A 24,048-nucleotide genomic window follows, 5' to 3' on the forward strand; every position below is an offset into this window, starting at 1 on the left:
AGTGTTTTTCTCCTAATCCTTATCTCACCCCATGAATTTTCTTTTCCCCTCCTCTGATTAACTATAGCAGAAGAAAATGAATAAATAATTTTTTTAGGTGCACTGACATTTAGCCAGCATCAACCCATCGCATTTGGTAAACTAAATTATCTGAACAATGTACTCTATTTAGGATTACATGTTGAAAATACACGAAAGTCTAATACAATTGTCTAGAAGGACATTAATCACAGGGTAATATGTAAAATAAGCATGATAACATGATAAGATTTTCTGAATTAGAGAGTTTTTAACTATTGGGTATATTAAAAAAAACCTATTATCATCTTTTATCATAAAAATTCTGTGATACATCTTTCTGAATTGTATATGCTAACATTGCATAATTTATTAGACATTACACTTAAATGTCATTATCAAATAGACCCTTGTATTCAGTGCTAGAATATACCTTAGAAGCATGTCTCAAGGAAGAAGAATCTAATATAAAACTGAAGTGCTGGAGAAATGTACAGCATGAGGAACTGCACTGCTGCTTTGAAAAACATCTATTAGGAGCGACATGCAAATAATTGTGTAAGAAAGGAATAGTGGACCACTTAAAATGATGAAGCTACAGAGACCTGAATGCTGGTTTGCTTGTACTGAATCCTATACTTGCTCCTTGTAAAAAGTTTTAAATAAAACATCAGTCCTGAAATCAGAAAAATCCAAGTATCCCCAAAACACTCTAAGATGTGCCAGAAACAAAAAACTAGCATGTCTCCTTTGGTAATCTAATTCATATTTTATTACTACTTGGAATACACAACAGTAATTCAAAATTGCATTAGTTTTCTGGATATTTAGTCATCATTGATGGCGTAAAACTTTAACTGTGTATTGGTTCTGGCTGAGCTGTAATTACTTTTTCCATAGCAGCCCACACAGTGTTGTGCTTTGCATTTGCAGCTAGAAAGATGTTGACAACATACCAGTGTTTTGGCTACTGCTGAGCAGCACTGGCACAAGGTCAGCGCTAACATTCCGTCCCCCCCATCAAGGAGCTGGAAGTGGGCAAGATCCTGGGAGGGGACACAACTAGGATAGCTGACTCAAACTGACCAAAGGGATATTCCATACCATCTGATAACAGCTCAGATAAAAAAGCTAAGGGAGAGAGGAGGAACGGGGGGCCATTGGTTATTCTACAATGTTTGCCTTCCAGAGCAACTGCTGCATGAGCTGAAGCCCTGCTTCCTGGAAAGTGACTGAACATCATTTGCTGATGGGAAGTAGAAAATAAACTCTTTTTTTCTCTTTGCTTGTGTGTGTGTAAACTTTCGCTTTCACTTTAGTAAACTGCCTTATCTAAACATATGAGTAGTTTTCCATCTGTTTTTCTCTCCCCTCTCCATCTGGGAAGGGGAGTGGCAGAGCAGCTTGGTGGGCGCCTGGTGTCCAGCCAAGGTCAACTGATCACAACTGGATTATGTGATGTACATGCTCAGCTCATTAAAAGTGCTCTTACTGCTATTATAATTTTTTTTTTAATTACTATTTTTAAAATTATTCAAGCAAAGTAATAAAAGCATCCAATGTCTGATTGTACCTATGCCTCTCACAATATTGAATTGCATTACTTTATGTTAAGAATATTATGCCTATCTGATTCTTACTACAAATAAAGTAATTTAGTTCACTACTGATTTCATTTCACCTACAGAAGTGGTACTTTTAATTCTAATAGTTGGTTAACAATTTAGACAGTATTAAGTTTTTTATATTTGATGTATCCTCTCTAATTCTTTGCATCTTAGCAAACTGACACATCAGATATATCAGACTGCAAAAGTTATTTTACTGAATTTCATTCATTTAAATGTAGCTATAATATGCCAAATTTATATTTAAAACATGAACTTTCCTTGGGGGTTTGCTACCAACCACATTATCAGCTGATGTAAAGGCAACCTAACTTCACTGCAACAACAAAGAAAATCTTAACATTAGGGAACTCCTGTCTTTACCTGTGGTTGCAGTCTTTGCTGACTTGTATGTTGTTGTATTTGCTGCATTCTTGGTGTCCTTATCTTTCTCTTCCACTTGAGACTTTACTTCTGGGTTAGAGATATTTTTGGATGCTTTCTCCACAGACTCCTTTTTTTGAAAAACTACTCTGGAATTTTTGTCCAAAGATTCCTTTACAGCTGGTTTTGGCAAAGCCACTTGTTTTGATTTACCATCACTTCTTTTAAATGCAGAAGACAACTTGGTCTTAGTACCCTGCTTTTTTGTCTTTGTCTTTTCTTTGAGGTCCTTATTCAAAGGTTTACCCAAATTCTGATCAGTGGGCAAAATCTCTGGATCAACCATGGAGATGTCAGGGTGCCTAGGGGAAGGACTGTGATCCTGCATTGGGGCAGGTGGTGGGTCAATTTGTTTGTATGTAATGGTCTTGTCTGTCAGAATGGTTTCTGACTCATCTTCAGAATCAATGTTAGCATCTGCAGTGATGGAAGGGCATTCCTCAGTCTCAGGGGGAACATCTGAATCAGCCTGATATGGGGCAGACTCACTCATGGATGTGGGAGGGGTTTCATCACACTGCCACCCTTGCTGCTTTCCCCCAGAAGGTGGCTGAGCTCTCATAGATTGAGTTAATGGTTTCTTTTTATATTGAGACTGTTCCTCACTTGCAAACCACTCAAGGGGATTTGAGTTGATAAATGACGGTGAAAGTTCAGTTTTAGGATGTTTATATTCACAGGAGGACACAAGGCATAAGTCAACATCTTGACAGGATTCTGCTAAAGATTTTTCTGGAGTAAAATGTGCACTTGCTTCATAGGAATAGCTAGTAGCTTTGGATGACCTGGTGGTTTTCCCAGTTGTCTCAAATGAGAAATCTGTGGCTTCAGGTGAGTTGGAGGCTTTCCCTGTTGTCTCATAGGAGTAATCCATAGCATCAGGTGATCTGGTAGCTTTCCCAATTATCTCATAGGAATATTCTGTGACTCCTGGTGACCACATGATTTTCTCTGTCATCTCATAGGAATAATCTGTGAACTGAGGTGATCTAGATGTTGAAACTGCCTCATAGGAGTAGCTAATATACTCTGGTAACCCAACAGTTTTCTCTGAGACCTTGTAAGAATAACTAGGTTCTTCTGGTGACCTGCTGCTTTTCTCTAAATCTTTTTTTTCTGGGCTGATTAAAGGTTCTGGACTGTGTTTCGTTAGGGGTTCTTGGTAACTAAATGCTTTGACAGAGGACACTTGCAAAGATAATGAAGATGTGTGAGTAGCTGACACAGCTTCTGTGATTGCAAGAGGTGAATCTGGAAAACTAGGAGAGTACCGAGAAGATTCCCTTGGAGTTAATGGAGACAGGTCAGACTTTGGTGAAAGCTTTTCTCCTAGGCTCTGCATCTTTTGTGAAGTGAAAGAAGAATGTAGTGACATATGTCTGGGTGGAACAACACCTGAAAAGGTTTCTTCTGGCAGTGGTGAAGTTAACTGGGAATGTGTATGAGCTGATGAAGTTGAGGATGAAGCTTCAATTTGAGAAACTGAAATAATTTCTGAAATATCCTTCTCCTGATAGTAAGATGATTGCTCCACAGGAAAAGTCTTCCATGCAAAAATAGGCTCCTGTATATCTGAAGGGCTATAATCTACTTCTGTCAGTCCATTTTCAGATATATGGTATATACTGGTGCCTACAGTAGGATAGTCTGGAGATTGCCTACTAAAGTCCATTGTTAAAGACTGCTCAGAGGACTCATGACCAAATTTTCCTGACATAGTTGACTGCTCAGGAGATCTGTGACTGTGCACTGGGCTTCTTGATTTAGTAGTTTTAGGTGAGAAATCTGGTGGAGAAATTGACATGGGTCTTGGGCATTCTTCTTTAGATGGAGACATGTCTGTTTCCTGAAACAGTGTTGGTGTTTGTACAACTGACACTGAAAGGGAATCATCAACTTCAGTAGAGTGGGGGGATCCAACCTCAGCATGCAAAGAAGGAGATACATCATCAGTAGTTGGTTCTGGAAATGAACTAGTAGCAACAGATGCTGTAGAGGCAGAAGCTACTCCTCCTATATGAGAATAGGTATCTTCTGCTACAACTTCATCAACTGGAGTTACAGATGTGTCAGAAACAGTGCCTTCTGAAATTGACATTTTGGTGTCTGCCTTTAAGGAACCAAACTGACCAATATCTATTTGAGTTGGTGAGAGATCACCTGCTAACTTCCGCTGATCCAAGACCAGTGAATACTGAGAGCTGCTGGATATTCTATCATCCAATTTCCTTTCTAGGCTGAAACCTTCCTTAATTACCATAAACTCCATATTTTTTTCACCTTGTTTTTCTTGGAAAAGGCTCACAGAGCTGGCTTCAGAAGCTGGGTTCATCTGAACAGGTGATTTTTTTTTTTCAGGTTTCCCCTCAGAAGGATTTCCATAATCTTTAGTGGGAGACTTTACATAAACACTCAAAAATGCATCATAAGCGGCCTCTGAACCTATCAGTGGTGGACTCCGTAGACACAAGAGAACCTTTTCAATAGGAGATTCTGAATCTGGCACAGGCTTATCCATAGGGCTAATTCTGGGTTTGGCAGACTCATCTTTGTCTTCACTGAGTTCAAAGATAACAGGAACTTCTGTTGACTTTTCACTGGTTTCAGAGGGAAGCTGACTGGATTTTTCATCAGTGGGAGATTGATAATAAGGCGTGTGGCTAGCGCTACCAGCAGCAGACTGTGAGGGAGATGCTACTTCTAATGTTTTATCTTCAGGGCTTGCACAGTGCTCTTTGGCAACTTTTTGATGTACATCAGACAATGTAGCCATGGGGACAGGCTCAGCCAAGACTTTGATCTCATTGGGAGCAAGTGAAAAGTTCACACTGTGTTCACTCAGTAGTGTTTTGGCAACAGGTGATAAAGGGGACAAACTCATAGCTGGGCTCTTGGATGGACTGTGTTTTCCACCATCTTCTGGATAGGGTTCTTTGATTTCTAATTTGTCAGTGCCTTGTATTTCATTTCCTTTTTGACAATATACATCTTGAAATGCAGATTTACAAAATTTGTCTTCCTCTAATGAAGGTGGTGAGATGGTAGAAGCTGAGGCATTATAATCTTTACCTTCTGTGGCCTCTGTTTTGGATCCCTCTGATAATCCATTAAAAGCATCTGGAAGTGGAGAAAGTTTAGGTCTAGTAAATTCTTGAGAGTACAATGAAGTCTCATACTTGGTAATGTACCTATACTCTTGAGAAGGTGACTCACTTTCCTCGTTGATATTTTGATCACGCATGACATCCTGGGGCATAGACATTTCATCCACTGGAGTTGGTTCACTGGCTATTTTGATGGTAGACTGTGTATAACCTGAAGTAGCAGTGAATTCCTCAGGTGGATTTTCTCTGTCTTCTTCATCAGAAACAGCAGCTTCATTTTCTGAGCCACCAGGTAATGTTTCTTCATGGACAGAAGAAGCCAGTTCAACTGCTGGAGACTGAGGCTCTGAGTGTTTTGTTGGTATAAGTAAGCCATATTTATCTTCAACTTCACCAGCTTCTGCAGCTTTGTCTACTACAGCCATCACACAATCTTCTTCAGCTTCTATTTTTCCAGTCTCCTCTTCATCTTTAATGTATTTTGCTTTGTCTTCCTTGTCTTCTTCAGTCTCTTCAGTTTCTGCCTTTTCCACTGCTTCTTCCCCATCTTCCTCAGCCTGTTCATCTGATGCCTCATCATCTGCCTTTTCAACATATTTTTCGGCTTTAATATCAGCCATTATTTCTTCTGAACTCTCTTGCATTTTTCTTGCTTTCTTCATATATGGTTTTGTAGTGACCAGTTGTGTCTTTACCTCATCTTCACCTCGCTCTTCAGCTTCTTCTGTCTCTGCCTTTTCCTCATAATTTCCTCCTTCATATGATTCTTCCAAGACAGTTCCCTCATCTTCAAACTTTGCATGGTCATCAGCCCTGTGCTTTTCTACTGGTTCCAATTCCTCAGGTGTTTGTTCACACTCACCCTCTGCCTCTGTGGTAGTTATGCCTTCATCAGAGGACTCAGCAGGTCCTTCATGATCTATTTTTTCTTTTTGGACTTCAAAGGTCTCTTTTTGTTCTATGCCAGTGAGTCTTAGTTCATCCTCTATGAGTGCAACTTGAAGTTTCGTTTCTTCTATTGTTTCATCTTCTTCAGCTTTTAATTCCTCAAAATCCTTTGTTAAATCCTCTGGTGAAGACATAAGGGATCTCTCAACTTGAAGTTCTTTTCCACTAGCTGCAATTTCTGCAGCTGCTACAGTTGTGGTAGTGGCTCCAACTGTTGCAAGGGCAGTTTGAACTCCACTGACTTTAATCTCTTTCTTGACAGTCTTAATTTTGACTTTTTCCTTTGGCTTTTCAGCAGATATAGCTTCTTTTTTAGTAGGTTCCTCCTTCTTTTGTGGTTTAGTCTTTGCTGCTGGCTTTTTTACTTCAGTTGAAGCAGCAGATGTCTTTGTTTCTTTAGGAACCTTCTTGAGGTCTTTTTTGATTCCTTTTTTTTCCTTCTTAATTTCCTTCTCTTCTTTTTTACCTTCTTTTTTAACTTCCTTTGGTGGAGCTTCTTTCTTGACTTCCTTCTTAGTTTCCTTCTCTTCCTTTTTCACCTCTTTTTTAACTTCTTGCTTGATCTCTTCTTTTATGTGTTTTTCTTCTTTTTTGATGGATGTTTTCTCCTCCTTTTTAGAAACCTCTTCCTTTGGTTTTTCTTTTTCTTTTTTCTTTTCTTCAGGTTTTGCTTTGACTTCCTTTTTCACTGGCTTGTCCTTTGCCACTTTTGCTTTTATATCTGTAGCTTGTTTTTCAGGAGTTTCAGATTTTTGCTCTTCTTTACTTTTAACATCTTTTTCTGCCACTATGGGTTTGGTCTCCCCTTTTGCTGGTTTCTCTTTTTCAACTGAAACTTTTTCTTTGCTTTCCAATTTCTGAAGCTTTTCCAGTGCTGGACTAGGTTTTGCAGGCTCCAGTGTTTCTTCTTTAGATTCCTTTCTGACAGGCTTGCTTGGTGTCTTCTCAGCAGGCTTCAGACTCTCCTTGCTGTCTGTTCGCTGATTCAACTTTGCTTGTTTCGCAGCTGGACTAGCAATGTTTCCAGTTAGGTCTTTTTTTGTAACCACTGGTTGTTTAAGAAAGTCTAAGTGTTTGAGCTTTTCTAGTCCTTCTAGAATATTATATTGCGTGCTGTTTCCAGGAAACAGAACTCGGATTATTTTTTCTATGGGATTAGCTGGATGCCACACAATGAGGGATGAGACAGAGGTGAAACAGGATAATGGAATGTCTAGTTCTTGGCCATTTGGTAGCAGGAATTCAGCTTTATCTTTGCTAGTACCACTCCACTGCTGCATAAAATATTGCATCTCTTTGCTGTTTTTGATAGGATTAAGCACATACATCTCAAGTTTGCCAACTCCCATTTTCTGAAATAAAATGATAGGGTCAGTGGTATTTCCTATGTTTCTGAAAAGAGGTTCTGGTTTCATAGACAATTTATTTAAATACTGGAGAGTAAACCAAGCTTCTTCTATACTCCTATTTACTCTAAAGCTAGGATCCAGGTTCTTCAGGTTGTCAGGTACATTAAAGAATACAACACCTAAATCAGGTGAGATCAGATTTTTCATCCAATCACTGTTGATAGTAGACCCTTGGGACTGTTCCTCTTCTAATTCAGCTATCTTTCGCTGAAGCATGCTATTGATTCCTGGCAGGTTATCATCTCCAATGTGAGTGAGTAGAATGGAATCTACCCTGTCCAAGTGCCGGATAAGTTTCCAAAAGCAAGATTTTCTTTCAGATCCTCCATTGATAAGCATGTTGAATCCGTTCACTGCAAACAAGGCAGAGTCACCTCTTCCACCTGGGAAAATATAACAGCAGGGTTTTGAGAGTTTCAAGAAGCCTCCTGAAGTTGGAGGTTCCAAAATGTCAAAGGGTGATGGCACTTCTACTGATTCTGACAGATACTCAGTGAATTCAGAGAGTCCTTCCATTTTGGGCAATATGGAAGCTGAGTTGAGCTTAATGTTAATAAAGTCTTGAAGGCTGTGTCTGTCAAGGTTAGAATTTTTCCATTCTCCTTCCTCAGGGCAGAAAAGAGTTAAGCTGGCTTTGTTGGCAGGGTGTGTGGTGCTCAATAATTCACCAATCTAAAGTTGTAAAACAAAACCACAAGATGCATGTAAATTCCTTTTTTAATTACAATTAATATCAGAACATAATAGTTCCTGAACAGATAAAACCTTTTTCATTTCCTTCTGCACTGTTGAGTACCCATCCTAGAAGTTAAAGGAACCAGCTATCACAATTAGTTTTCTACTGTATTTTTTAAAATACAAAGGATCAACTTATGAGGAAATGTCCCTTCCTCGCTATCTAAAGGGGGAAAGTACCCCAATGTTCTCCCCTGCCTCCTCTACCCTTTATAGGAGAACAGTACAAGTTTTAATTTAGGGGGATGAGGACTATGAAGCTAATGTTGCCAGAGCTGCCACTATCTCTGCCATTGGCTCACAAGTCTCCCTGCTGCCCCTGTCCATTCAGAAGAGCCAGAAAAATATCTAAGGGAAACAGCACATCCCCTTAACAGGCAGAAAGAATAACTGCAGCCCAGAGGAGACTAGCATCCTCCTGGAGCAGCTGCCTTCTGCATCCCCTCCTTACACAGCACGTATTTCACAACACCACAGTTCTTTCTGCAGATTGGCTCCTGACTCCCAGACTGCAGGGCAGTTTTCCAGAACACTAAGAAATTATTTATTCCATCAAAAATGCAAAAAGTTGCAAGTTTTGTATTCGTGAGATTGTGAGGCAAATATATTTATAGATGTTCTATTTTTCTGGTTTTGGCTGGGATAGAGTTAATTTTTTTTCATATTAGCCAATATAGAGCTGTGTTTTGGATTTGTGCTAAAAAAAAGTGTTGATAACACAGGGATGTTTTAGCTGTTGCTGAGCAGGGCTTATATAGAATCAAGGCCTTTTCTGCTTCTCATATCACACCATCAATGAGTAGTCTGTGGGTGCACAAGAAGTTGGGAGGAGACACAGCTGGGGCAGCTGACTCCAAGTGACCAAAGGGACATTCCATATCATATGTCGTACTCAGCATATAAAGCTAGGGAAGGAAAGAGAAATGGGAGGATGTTTGGAGTGATGGCATTTGTCTTTCCAAGTCACCATTACTCATGATAGATCCCTGCTTTCTTGGAAATGACTGAACACCTGCCTGCCCATGGGAAGCAGTGAACTAATTCTTTATTTTGCTTTGCCTATTAAATTGTCTTCATCTCAACCCACGAGTTCTCGCATTTTCCCCCTCTGACTGTCTCACCAATCCTACTGTGAGGGAAATGAGCAAGCCGCTATGTGGGGCTTAGTTGCCAGCTGGGGTTAAGCTATGACAAATATATATCAAAATGCATATATAATATTATGCAATATATATTTATAATGCTTTATATATATAGTTTTATAAATAAAAAAAATATAAATTCAATGATAAAGAAAGAGCCAGAAAAAGTGTTATGGTTAAAAACAATCTTGTCATTATTTTTATTTTCAACTCATGGATCACAAAAGTGAAATTCTAGAATAACTCCATTAATTTTGACAGTGTTTGAAAATATGTTTTCTAGCTTAGGCCAGGACAGGGCTAATTTTTTACAGTAGTCAGGAGGGGGAAAGGCCAGATCCCAGTGTTATTCAATACCACCTCATGTCATTGCTAGGGATAGGGGAAAGGGACTGTCTCTGGCTTCAGAGGAGGAGGGTGACCTTTTCTCAGTCAGGAGAAAAATGTGGTCAGGAAGAGTCAGTCAGTATTTGTCAAAGTTTTCTATGTAAATAGTTTCTTTGTCTTACAGCTTTTATTATTAATATTCTTGCTGTTACTGTTAGTTTTCTTATCTTATTGCTTTTTCCAGTATATTGTTCTTTTCTCAACCCATGATCTTTGCCTTTTGTGCTTTCAGTGGGGGTGGAGGGGGAGAGGGTGGCATCTGGTTTGGGAGAGTCTTGGTGGGGGCACTAAATTGGGGAGTACCATTCCTAAACCACAACATGCTAGTACTAACATGATTTACTGAAATAAAGGCATAGAAAACAAAACGTTCTATGCCGTAGTATGAAGAGCTATTGCTCTATTCCAGTCTGAACTAAAAACCAATATTTGGTGTTTCCATATTAGTACACAAACATGAAAAGGTATGATATACTTTTTATGTTCTTCCAATTCCACAGACACATTTGACTTTTTTTTTTTAACAGGAAAATAGGTCAAATGTAGCTCGTTTCTGTTTTATTTGCACTTAACAGACTACTAAATAATATAAACTATAGAATTAATTCAGCCATAAAATTCAATGCAAAATATAGCCACATGGTATCATGCAAAATACCCCAACCTTCTTTGCAGACACTCAATTACTAGTTCAAGCTATAGGAGTAGCTTTCATAAAGATAATATCAATTAGAATGCAACTGAATAATTTGAAAGTCTTGGACTACAAACTGAATCAGAAGAAATGGATATATAGAAAAAGATGCTTGATTGCAGCATATCTCTGTGGTCCTCTGTGTGTCTTGCTTCCTTTATTTGTGTTACATAATTTATTTTCAGCACTTACCAATAATAAAATGCAACAAAGATAATGGCTGTAATTGAAAGAAAAATTATCATACCGATAACTAAATAAAGCAGAAAATACATGTTTTCTATCTTTGTTGCATTGAAACCATTTGATTTGAGTATAAATCTCACTCCTATGTCACACATGGCTCTTCTGTGAAAAAGCAAAGCAGAAAAAAAACGAAGTGAAACTTGTCTCAACCAGCATGCCCAGATCCCTTTCTGCAGGGCTGCTCTCCAGCCACTCATCTCATAATCTATACTCATGTCTGGCATTACTCCATCCCAGGTGCAAAATCCAGCAATTGGACTTGTTAAATTTCATTGCCCAATGCTCTGATCTATGTAGATTCCTCTGCAAGGCCTCTTGTTCCTCAAGAGAGTCAACAGCACCTCCCAGTTTGGTATCATCAGCAAATTTGCTAATGGTGCATTTAACTCCTGCATTGAGATAATTGATAAATATATTGAACAGAATTGGCCCTAGAACTGAGCCCTAAGGAACACCATTAGAGACTGGTCATGAGTCAGATATAGCCCCATTCACTAATATCCTTTGAGCCATGCCCTTCAGCCAGTTCTTCACCCAGTTCACCATAAGCCCACTCATCCCATAGCTGGGCAACTTTTCCAGAAGGATGCTGTGAGGGACAGTATCAAAAGTCTTACTAAAATCCAGGAAAACTACATCCATCACCTTCCCATCATCCACTAGGTGGGTGACCTTCTTGTAGAAGGTCTACAACCTCTCTGGGCAACGTGTTTCAGTGTTTCAACATTCTCATTGTAAAAAAATTTCTTTCTTATATCTAATCTAAATCAACCCTCTTTTAGTTTAAAAACATTACTTCTTGTCCTATTTCAACAAGCCCTGCTAAAAAGTCTGTTCCCAAATGGATAGAACAAGGTCACATTCGAACTCATGCAAACTTTTGCCAGTGCTGAACTTTCAAAATTCACTCCACTGAAATGCTCCTATTTAATTTTGGGAACTAAATACCTAGGGACAAAGCCATACAGATTATTTAAATATATACTTTACACAGCAGCCAAATTAAGTGTGACAGCTTGTTTATTACAGGTTCCTGCCCTACAGGGACATTTAGACAATACATTAAGAAAAACAGAAAAATAACAAGTCATGAAAGAAACAGCATTAAATATTGGTATATTTCATTATTATATTTTTCTTCTGTAAATCCCACAAGATTTAGATTTCACTATCAAAATATTAAGCACTACAGTAAAGAAGTCAAACAGGTAGGTGGTGCAAAAAACTAGAGCCATTCCAATGGATAGTCTGTCTTATTTCATGTTATTTATTACTAACTCCCATCAGGCAAGAACCTGCGGTCAAATTCAACTGCTTTGTATGTGCACCTTAGATAAACAAGCTGTATATTTTACACACAACACTGTCTCCTTCCATTGTCAAAATGTTCCTTGGTTTTCTCTTTCTTGAAATTACAATTTAATTCCCCCAATTAAAATGCAATTCCTTTATAAAGCAATTTATGTCAAAATTGAATGTCTTTAAAGAAAGCCCATAATGAAGAGTAAAAAGCATCAGCATTAGTTAGTTAATGCTAATTCTAACAAGAGGCCCAATTTTATTCTCTTAAAAACCTGTGCCATCACATGACAATATATGGAAAACACTTTTCTGAACACACCTCTTGATCTGTGAAGATCTCAATAAAATTATTGAAGGAGAAGGTCCCTGACTGAAGAATGAGTTCTCCTGTGTTTTCAAAGCACTGTCCAGTTAGTACAAGGAGCTTGTGTCTTGCAGTATCTGTGATCATTAAGCACACCTAAAGAGAAACACATCAGTAATGGGAGTTATCATGTGTTTGTACATTCCTCTGAGAACATAAGGTTTACCTCATTTAATTTAAAGCATATTTTGCACCAAAGCCTCCATGAGACTGTCAAAATATTTTCAAGTTATGAAGTTTTTTTTATTGTCTGGAGCTTGATGATGGCACAAATAGAGTTGAGTGTTTATGGGTAAGAACCAGGAGAAAGACAATCAAGGCAGATATCCTGGTGGGAGTCTGTTATAGACCACCCAACTGGGATGAAGAGGTAGATGAAATATTCTATAAGCAACTGGGAGAAGTCTCACAAATGCTAGCCTTCATTCTCCTGGGGGACTTCAATTTACCAGATATCCGCTGGAAATACAATGCAGCAGAGACAAAACAGCCTAGGAGATTCTTGGAGTGTGTGGAAGAAAACTTGCTGACACAGCTGGTGAGGGAGCCAACTAGGGAAGGCACCTCCCTGGACTTGCTGTTTGTGAACAGAGAAGGACTGGTGGGTGATGTGATGGTTGGAGGCTGTCTTGGTTATAGTGATCATTGAGTTTTCAATTCTTAGAGAAATAAGGAGGGGTGTCAGCAGAACTGCCACCTGGGACTTCTGGAGGGCAGACTTTGACCTCTTAAGGAGACTGGTTGAGAGAGTTCCTTGGGAGGCAGTCCTGAAGAGCAAAAGAGACCAAGAAGGCTGGAAGTCTCTCTCACCTTTTTGCTGCCATTATTATTATTATATTATATTTTATTTGTTTCAATTATTAAATTGTTTTTATCTGAACCCATGATTATTTTTCTTTTCCTGATTGTCCTCCCCATACCACCAGGGTGGGGGGATACTTATGAGTGGCTGCATGGTACTTAGTGGCCAGTTGGGGTAAAACCATGGCAAGCAAAAAAGAGAAAGGAAATAAAAGTAAAGACACAAGGGAAAATAGAGTAAGGAGCAGAAGAAAACAAAACTTGAATGAAAAAGTATCTATTCCTTCCATAACTCTTGTTGAATTTTAATAACACTGTATCAGGACACCCTTGGGCGACTGTATCCCAACATGCTAATATGTCAGACTGTTTTTGGAAGGCCAAATTTCTTTTCCTAATGTACAGCATTGCTTGTCATTCTGTTACAAAAATGTCACTAAAAAGCAACAACCTTAAATCAATCACACAAAGAAGTTGCATATTTACTGTCATTTTGTTAAATTCCCTACAAAGTTAAAGGATGTTTCTGTTTCACCATAATTATAATCAAGCACTCAGATACAGTCACATGTACTATTTACATCTCATGATGCCACTAACTATGGACACAATAACTTTTTTAAGTGTACCATCCCAAGACGTTTTTCAAAACAGTAATAAATTATGTAGATGCCTGATGGCTCAAAGGAACATGCAATGGAGAAATAAACTTCTGCATTTTGAAACAACTGTTAAATATTTTAAACTAGAGCTCTGTTATTTTATTTTACCCTCACTATAGCTATTAATAATCCCTATTTCCCTCCAGAGGGAGATTTACTTGCATGCTAAGAGAAATCTATATATTCAGTATACTTCTGTACTGTTCAGTAAACTTTTTGCAAATGTGATGGGTTGACCTTTAGTGGCCTCACCAAGCCTTTTTATGACATATTGTATGTAGTATCCTATGACTTCATACTCTTGTAAAAAGTCACTCTCCAGTTTTCTTGTAGGTTCCCTTTAGATACCAAAAGGCTACTATAAGGAGCCTTCTCTTCTCCATGCTGAGCAGTCCCAATTATCTCAGCCCATCTTCATTGGTGAGGGGCTCCAGCCCTCTCATCTTCATGGTCCTCCTCTGGACTCTCTCCAACAGGCTGATGCCCTTACTGTGCTGAGGACTCCAGAGCTGAATGCAGTACTCTAGGTTAGGTAGGGTTTCTTGAGAACAGAGCAGAAAGGGAGAATCACCTCCTTGAATCTGCTGGTAATGCTTTTTTTCATGCAGCCCAGGATATAGGTGGCTTTCTCAGCTGCAAGTACACATTCTCAGGTCACATCAAGCTTCTTGTCAATCAACAACCCCAAGTCCACATCAGCTCAGCCTATATTATGCTTGGGATTGCCCTGACCCCGGTCCAGGACCTTGCTCTTGGTGTCGTTGAACTTCATAAGGTTTGCACGTACCCACCTCTCAGGCCTGTCAAGGTCCCTTTGGGTGGCATCCCATCCTACTGGCATTTCTGGATGGCCCTTCTCTGGACTCACTCCAGCAGGTCTACATCTATTTTATGTTGGGAGCTCCAGAAGTGGATGCAGTACTCCAGGTGGGATCTCATGAGAGTGGAGCAGAGGGACAGGATCACCTCCTTTGACCTTCTGGTCATGTTTCTTTTCATACAGCCCAGAACATGGTTGGCTTTCTGGGCTGCAAGTGCACATTGCCTGTTCATTTCCAGCCTCTCATCTACCAGCATCCCCAAATCCTTCTTGGCGGGGCTGCTCTCAATCCATTCATCCCTTAGCTTGTATTGATACCAGGGGTTGCCCCTACCCAGGTACAGCACCTTGCACTTGGCCTTATTAAACCGCATAAGATTCCCATGGGCCCACATCTCAATCCTACCCAGGTCCCTCTGAATGGCATCCTGTCCTTCAGGTTTGGCAACCACACGACTCAGCTTGGTGTCATCTGCAAACTTGCTGAGGGGACACTTAATCCCACTGTCTATGTCATTGATGAAGATATTAAATAGCACTGGTCCCAATACAGATCCCTGAGGAACACCACTTGTCACCAGTATCCATCAGGACATTAAGCTGTGGACCACTACCCTCTGGATGTGACCATTCAACCAACTCCTCATCCACTGAACAGCCCACCCATCAAACCCATATCTCCAATTCAGAGAGAAAGATGTTGTGAGGGATTGTATCAAAAGCTTTACAGAAGTCCAGATGTATGGCATCTGTAGCCCTTTCTGTTGTCCACTGATGTAGTCACTCCATTATAGAAGGCCACAAGATTGGTCAGGCAGGACTTGCTCTTGGTGAAGCTGTGCTGGCTGTCTCAAATCACCTCCCTGTCCTCCATGTGTCTTAGCATAGCTTCTAGGAGGATCTGCTCCTGTCCTGGGGTGACGCTATGATGCTTGTATATCCCCATTCATCTGTTCTGTGCCTTTAAGACCGGCACTGAAGAGTGGAAGTTTTGTTTGGGTTTCTCTTATCAGGACACAGAGATAAGCAGTACACAGAGCTGTTTTTTTTTTACTTCCAGCTTTGGGCTTGCTGCTTTTGCTTGCTGCTTTTGCTTGCTCTCTTTTTCTGCTCTTGCTTCTGCTCTGCTTTCTGCCTCTGCTTATTAGCTAGTTCTAGCTAAACAGTCCACATTGCTTCCTGGACTGTTTCTCCTCTCCTGTTCCTGTGACCATCTCGAACCCGCTCCGGACTGGGACCCGGGAACACCAAGGGTTCGGCTGCAGCGGCTGGCCCAGCGCCGGAGGGACTGAGAACAGAGCAACCACCCCCGAAAGAGACTTTCTGATTTTGCCATCTTTCTCAGAGCGGTGTCATCTGGTATTGTTCATTTTGTGTGCTGGGGGGTGCGGGGCCAGTCAAATAAACAGGTTCTTTCCACCTCTCTCTGAGGAATTTTTTCCCGAACCGGTTGGGGGGAGGGGCCGTGTGGGTTTCGCTTTCTGGAGGGGCCCTCCTTTGCAGATTCTTTAACAAATTTGCCCTAAACCAGCACAAATCTTTGGCGCCCAACGTGGGGCAGAGAGAGAGAGTGGAAAAACCCTGTTTTGACTGCATTTTGGCTGCTATTACTCTGTGTTCGTTTAAATCAGCTAATAGCCATGCTTTTTGGATTCATAATGTCTGTTGGGGTAAAGGTTTGCATGCATTTCTGGTCCCTAGGGTTTTTTGAGATTTTAATACCTCTCTGGTCCCTAGGCTTATTTTCCTATCCAGAAATAGCTTTAGTATTGCCCCTAATACGTAGTTTTTACATCAGAGGGGCTGTGACCAGAATAGCTATCCTGCTGGGTTTGGTGGCAATAATGTGCAAGAAGTTTATAAACATGCTGGGGTCTGCTCCAGATATGAATGGTTCATGGCTATGGTTATGCATCCAGTTTGTCGCAGGAGGAGCAGGAGGGAATGAGGTTTTTCAGCCTCTGCTTTCCTCCTTCTCCTATGAATCAGTTGCATCACTAGTGAAGGATGTTCAGTTTCCCCTCAATGTTAAAGAAACCATCTTCCTGGTATTCAATCTGGTAACCTTCCTCTATACAGCCTGCTGCTTCTCTAGAATGAGGGCTGAGATTTCTAGACGGGCTGATGAGACCCCTGACTCAGGTGTAAACCCCGGTGTGGAAAATCCTAAGTGGTGTGGGAAATGGGAGCATATGGGCCAAATCCTGAAGGAATTCTCTGACCCTATAATGTGGGATTTTCCCCATGAACAAATTCAGAACCCAGCTGAGGTGGGGAAATATCTGAAAGAGAAGTACCAGGATGAGCCTAAGGAGAGGAAGGTCATTGCAGTGAGCTGGGCCCTGGCATATGCTTATCGCACACTGCTAGATACTGTCGGGCAGCAGACAGAGGCAGGGGGGCAGGGAGATAAATCAGCAACTGTCCCGGTGACTCAGGCTGCAGCTAACACTCCAGGCTTGAAGCCAGCAGCTGAACCCGTGGCTGTTGCTACCAGCACTAGAAGTGGGAAATGCACAGCCAAGACCAATCGACCAGTGGACGATGATGATGATGATGATGCAGGAGAAGGAACCTCAGTGCCTCCTGACGTAAAGTCAGGAGTCAAAGCAGCAGGTGCAAGATCAGATGCCAATACTGAGTCCTTCTCCCTGAAGGACCTTCGTGGCCTACGGAAGGATTACACTCGAAGGTCTGATGAATCCATAATTAGTTGGCTGGTCCGTCTCTGGGATGCTGCAGGCGAGGCTACAATTCTGGATGGCACTGAAGCCAGGCATTTGGGATCCCTTTAACAGGATACTGTCATAGACCAAGGAATGATGAGGGGGGCTAACTCTCACAGCCTCTGGGAACGGGTCCTAAGAAGTGTGGCAGAAAGATACCTGTGTGCAGACGATCTCTATATGCAGCAGACTCAGTGGAAGACAATAGAGCAAGGGATCCAACGCCTGAGAGAAATGGCCGTGGCTGAGATTATCTTCTCAGATGATGTAACAACTAGGAACCCAGACTTAGTACCATGCACGTCTGTGATGTGGCGAAAACTCGTACGACTCGGGCCACAAGAATATGCTTCTGCCTTGGCCATCATGAAGAGGGATGAGAGGGGTGAGACTGTGCTTGACATGGCAAGGAAGCTCCGAGCATATGCAGATGCTGTACATGGCCCAACACATGCCAGAATCGCAGCGGTAGAAACACGTCTGCAGAACTTAGAGGATAAGATAGACGAGAACCATAAGAAGCTTAGAGAGGAGATTAAAGAAGACCTTCTCCAAATTTCGGCAGTACAGATCCGAGGTTCCGGTATCCAAGGCAGACGTTTCCCAGATGGTGAGAGAAGATACACCCCACGAGCTGAGCTGTGGTTTTACCTGCGTGATTGTGGGGAAAACATGAGAAGGTGGGATAGGAAACCTACCGCTGTTTTAGCACGACGGGTGCGTGAACTGAAGGAAGCCACCAGGAGGAAAGCAGCTCCAGTTGCCCGTAGCCGAACGGCCAGGTATGATGATGATGACATGTCTGATCCCCTCGAAGGAACATCCAAAACATACACCCAGGGAAATAATGATAACCAGGGTTAGAGGGGCCCTGCCTCTAGCCAGGTAGAGGCCAGGGAAAATCGTGTCTTCTGGTCTGTGTGGATTCGTTGGCCTGGCACATCGGAACCACAAGAGTAAAAAGCTTTGGTCGATACTGGTGAGCAGTGCACGTTAATCCCATCAAGACATGTGGGGACAGAGTCTGTTTCTATTGCTGGTGTGACAGGGGGATCCCAGGATTTCACTTTGGTGGAAGCTGATGTGAGCCTAACGGGAAATGAGTGGAAGAAGCATCCTATTGTGACTGGCCCAGAGGCCCCATGTATTTTGGGCATAGACTACCTTCGAAGTGGGTACTTCAAAGACCCAAAAGGACTCAGATGGGCATTTGGAATAGCTGCTGTAGAGACAGAGGGCATCCAGCAAGTGAGCACCTTGCCTGGGTTGTCTGAGAATCCATCTGCAGTAGGATGCCTGACGGGAGAAGAGCAACGAGTGCCAATTGCCACTTCCATAGTGCATTGACGGCAGTATAGGACCACTCGAGATGCTGTGATCCCCATCCATAGGATGATCCGAGAGCTGGAGAGCCAACGGGTGGTCAGCAAGACCCACTCACCCTTCAACAGCCCCATTTGGCCTGTGCGAAAATCTGAAGGAGAATGGAGATTGACTGTGGACTATCGTGCATTGAATGAAGTGACTCCACCGCTGAGTGCTGCCGTGCCAGACATATTAGAGCTCCAGTATGAGCTTGAGTCCAAGGCAGCAAGGTGGTACGCCACTATAGACATAGCCAATGCATTTTTCTCCATTCCTCTGGCAGCAGAATGCAGGCCTCAGTTTGCCTTCACATGGAGGGGAGTGCAGTACACCTGGAACCGATTGCCCCAGGGGTGGAAGCACAGCCCCTCCATCTGCCATGGACTGATCCAGACTGCACTGGAAAAGGGTGAGGCTCCAGAACATCTGCAGTATATTGATGACATCATTGTGTGGGGGAACACAGCTGCGGAAGTGTTTGAAAAAGGGAAGGAAATTATCCAGATCCTCCTGGGAGCTGGTTTTGCCATTAAAAAGAGCAAAGTAAAGGGACCAGCTGGTGAGATTCAATTCCTGGGAGTGAAGTGGCAAGATGGACGGCGTCAGATTCCTACAGATGTCATCAACAAGATCACAGCAATGTCTCCACCCACCAATAAGAAAGAGACACAAGCTTTCTTGGGTGCAATAGGTTTTTGGAGGATGCATATTCCTGAGTACAGTCAGATTGTGAGCCCTCTTTGCCTGGTCACCCGCAAGAAGAACAATTTCCAGTGGGGCCCTGAGCAGCAACAGGCCTTTGTCCAGATCAAGCAGGACATTGCTCATGCAGTAGCCCTTGGCCCGGTCAGGACAGGACCAGAGGTGAAGAATGTGCTCTACTCTGCAGCCGGGAACCATGGCTTGTCCCGGAGCCTTTGGCAGAAGGTGCCTGAGGAGACTCGGGGTCGACCACTGGGATTTTGGAGTCGAAGCTACAGAGGGTCTGAAGCCAACTATACTCCAACAGAGAAAGAAATCCTGGCTGCCTATGAAGGAGTCCAGGCTGCTTCGGAGGTAATAGGCACTGAAGCACAACTCCTCCTGGCAGCCCGACTACCGGTGCTGGGGTGGATGTTCAAAGGCAAGGTTCCTTCCACTCACCATGCCACCAGTGCTACATGGAGCAAGTGGATTGCTCTCATCACTCAGCGCGCCCGTATAGGTAAACTGAATCGCCCTGGGATTTTGGAGGTCATTACAAATTGGCCCGAAGGTGAGAATTTTGGTGTCACAGATGAAGAGGAACAAGAACCAGTGACACGTGCTGAAGAGGCTCCTCCCTATAACCAACTGCCCCCAGAGGAAACACGCTACTCTCTTTTCACTGACGGTTCCTGTCGCATTGTAGGGATGAACCGGAAGTGGAAAGCAGCCGTATGGAGCCCCACACGACAGGTTGCACAAGCTACCGAAGGAGAAGGTGGATCGAGCCAATTTGCTGAACTCAAAGCTGTTCAACTGGCCCTAGACATTGCTGAGAGAGAGAAGTGGCCAAAGCTCTACCTCTACACTGATTCATGGATGGTAGCCAATGCTCTGTGGGGATGGCTGGAGAGGTGGAAAAAGGCTAACTGGCAGCGTAGAGGGAAACCAATTTGGGCTGCTGGTGAGTGGAAAAACATTGCTACCAGGGTAGGGAGGCTACCTGTGAAAGTCCGCCATGTAGATGCCCATGTACCCAAGAGTAGGGCCACCGAGGAGCACCAAAACAATGAGCAGGTAGACCAAGCTGCAAAGATAGGGGTGTCCAAAATAGATCTAGATTGGGAACATAAGGGAGAGTTATTCCTAGCTCGATGGGCCCATGATGCCTCAGGCCACCAGGGCAGAGATGCCACCTATAAGTGGGCACGAGACCGAGGGGTGGATCTAACCATGGACAGTATTTCTCAGGTTATCCATGACTGTGAGACGTGTGCTGTCATCAAGCAGGCCAAGCGACTGAAGCCCCTCTGGTACGGTGGGCGGTGGTCCAAGTACAAGTATGGGGAGGCCTGGCAGATTGACTCCATCACACTGCCCCAGACACGCCAGGGCAAGCGCTACATGCTGACCATGGTGGAGGCCACCACTGGATGGTTGGAAACCTACCCTGTGTCTCATGCTACAGCCCGGAACACCATCCTGGGCCTGGAAAAGCAAGTTCTGTGGAGACATGGCACCCCTGAGAGGATCGAGTCAGACAATGGGACTCATTTCAAGAACAGCCTTATCAACACCTGGGCTAGGGAACATGGCATTGAGTGGGTGTACCATATCCCCTACCATGCACCAGCTGCAGGGAAAGTGGAGAGGTACAATGGACTACTAAAAACCCAGTTGAAAGCTTTGGGTGGGGGATCTTTCAAAAATTGGGAGTACCATTTAGCAAAGGCCACCTGCTTAGTTAACACCCGAGGTTCCACCAACCGAGCAGGTCCTGCCCAGTCTGAGTCCCTGAATGTAATAGAAGGGGACAAAGTCCCAGTGGTACATATCAGAGGTTTGTTAGGGAAGACTGTGTGGATCAATTCTGCCTCGAGTACAGACAAACCCATTCGTGGGGTTGTCTTTGCTCAGGGACCAGGTTGCACATGGTGGATAATGCAAAGAGATGGAACAACACAATGTGTACCTCAGGGAGATCTGATTGTGGGGTAAGAATGATGTGCAATATCACTGTTCATTGGATGTTACTGCCATTGTCTGTACATTAAACCATACAGACATGAGATAGAAGGAAATGTGTAAGAGTTGAAGGTCTGGGCAAGTGGAAGATGGAGAAGGAAATGTGTAAGTGTCGAAGGTCTGAGCAAGTGATAGATGGAGCTTTAAGTGACTAGAGTGAAAAGGGGGAATCCTGCAGCTCTGTAATATAGGGCCTGGATTCAGTGGTCCAGTGTGGGGATGTGATGAAGGCATGATGGGTATTGCTTGTAATTTTGGGGGAACAGATAGAAATTTTGTATGAGTAATGCATGATGTGTTGTAATATGTTGATGATATGGGGATAAGGTGTACAATGTCCTGGGGTGACGTTATGATGCTTGTATATCCCCATTCATCTGTTCTGTGCCTTTAAGACCGGCACTGAAGAGTGGAAGTTTTGTTTGGGTTTCTCTTATCAGGACACACAGACAAGCAGAACACAGAGCTGTTTTTTTTTTACTTCCAGCTTTGGGCTTGCTGCTTTTGCTTGCTGCTTTTGTTTGCTCTCTTTTTCTGCTCTTGCTTCTGCTCTGCTTTCTGCCTCTGCTTATTAGCTAGTTCTAGCTAAACAGTCCACATTGCTTCCTGGACTGTTTCTCCTCTCCTGTTCCTGTGACCATCTCGAACCCGCTCCGGACTGGGACCCGGGAACACCAAGGGTTCGGCTGCAGCGGCTGGCCCAGCGCCGGAGGGACTGAGAACAGAGCAACCACCCCTCTAAAGAGACTTTCTGATTTTGCCATCTTTCTCAGAGCGGTGTCATCGGGTATTGTTCATTTTGTGTGCTGGGGGGTGCGGGGCCAGTCAAATAAACAGGTTCTTTCCACCTCTCTCCGAGGAATTTTTTCCCGAACCGGTTGGGGGGAGGGGCCGTGTGGGTTTCGCTTTCTGGAGGGGCCCTCCTTTGCAGATTCTTTAACAAATTTGCCCTAAACCAGTACAGTTCCATAATCTTCTCAGGCACAAAGACGAGGTTTGTAGTCCCTGGGGTCTTCCTTTCTGGTCTTTTTAAGATGGGTGCAATTTTTCCGTTATCTTGTTCACCTGACTGCCATGACTTTTCAAATATCATGGAGAGTGATCTGGTCACTACATCAGTCAATTCCCTCAGGACTCTGGAATGCATCTCATCAGATCCCATAGACTCATATGTGTTCAAGTTCCTTAGGCTATCACAGACCTAATGTTCTCTTACAGTGGGAGGGACTTTGCTCCTTCAGTCCCCATATTGTAGTCCATCCACTTGAGACGTTGTCCTGGGTTGACTATATGATGCTTTTATCCCCAATCGTCTCATTCTGTTTATGTTGAATAATAATAAGTTTTGTACCTTTAAGAGTGTTACAGAGAGTGAAGGGGGAGAGAGAAGAAGCGCGCAGTTTGTTTTCAGACACTGCACTCACTCCTCCACATTCCTGCTCCTGACTGTGTTGTCTGCGGACAGACAGCGGGACAGAGAGCTCTTCTTTTGCTTTTTAGTTAGTGTTAGCTAGCTGAGGCAAAGAAGTTCCCTGGACTGTTTTTTTTCCCTTTTCTTTGGACCTCTTGGAACTGCTCTGGACTGAACACCCAGGAGAGCACCGGCAGCTGCAGCTGTGGCCCACCGGGCCGGCCCTGGCCTGCGACAATTCCAGCACTGAGAGACTGATCAGAGACTGAGTGAGCTGCTGCTTGAACCCGGGGTTTTCTCAGTTTGTCATCTCTTTTAGAGTGGCAAGGGGTCTCATTGTTTTGATACTGTTTTGGTCTTATTGTTTAATAAACAGGGGGTTTTTTTCCACCTTTCTCCAAGGAGGTATTTTTCTTTCCTCCCGGACCAGTTGGGGGGAGGGGCCGATTGGATCTGCTTTTCCCACCGGAGCTCCTTTGGGGGGATTCTTCCCCAAACTTGCTCTAAACCTGGACAGACGTGTAGGAATAAAGACTGCAGATTGGGGCAGCTGACCTGAATTGGCCAAATGAATATTCCATACCACAGAACGTCATGCTCAGTATATAAACTGGGGGGAGTTGGCCAGGAGGGGACTAACTGGGCATTGGTCAACAGATTATGAGCTACTGTATTGTGCATAACTTCTTTCTCTTGGGTTTTATTATTCTCTCTCTATCCTTTTCATTACCCTTATTATTGTTACTATTATTTTATTATTATTTTATTGTATTTTAATATGTTTTGATTATTAAACTCTTCTTATAGGCTTACTTTTTTTTTTTTTTTGATTCTCTTTTTCCCCAGTGTGGAGTGAGTGAGTGGCTGCATGTGTCAAGACTTAAAGAATGCAGTGAAATGTCTCAAAACACTGTCAAAGAAGGAAATTCCCAAAAGATAAGCAACCAAAACAGGCACATCTGGCAAACAGGAAGGTGTTAATTTCAGGCCTAAATGGAGGAGAATGTTTGGGATTAGGACATTAAACAAAATTGCAGTGTAGAAATTTGTGATAAGCGCAGATGTCAAGAAAAGAAAGATGCCAGGCCTGGCGAGGCAGATGTGGGTAACCTATTTAGACAAAAATTCCTACCATGGCAAACTGTGAGAAAGGA

General features: G+C 42.8%; 1 protein-coding gene across 2 annotated transcripts in view; it reads right to left on the minus strand.

Moving 5' to 3' along the window:
• The window catches only part of LOC141726935 (microtubule-associated protein 1B-like), a 150,218-nt gene that overhangs the window by 16,481 nt on the left and 109,689 nt on the right, over positions 1-24,048 (minus strand). Inside the window, exons 4-5 of one of the 2 annotated variants that reach the window (XM_074532045.1) lie at positions 12,356-12,496; positions 2,010-8,202 (exon numbers count right to left, since the gene is read on the minus strand). In XM_074532045.1, the coding sequence (XP_074388146.1) occupies positions 2,010-8,202; positions 12,356-12,496 (6,334 nt within the window). The remainder of the gene's footprint in view (positions 1-2,009; positions 8,203-12,355; positions 12,497-24,048) is intronic. The other variant, XM_074532046.1, reaches the window with a different exon arrangement.

Source organism: Zonotrichia albicollis, chromosome W, assembly GCF_047830755.1.
Source record: "Zonotrichia albicollis isolate bZonAlb1 chromosome W, bZonAlb1.hap1, whole genome shotgun sequence".
NCBI classification, from domain to species: Eukaryota; Metazoa; Chordata; class Aves; order Passeriformes; family Passerellidae; genus Zonotrichia; species Zonotrichia albicollis.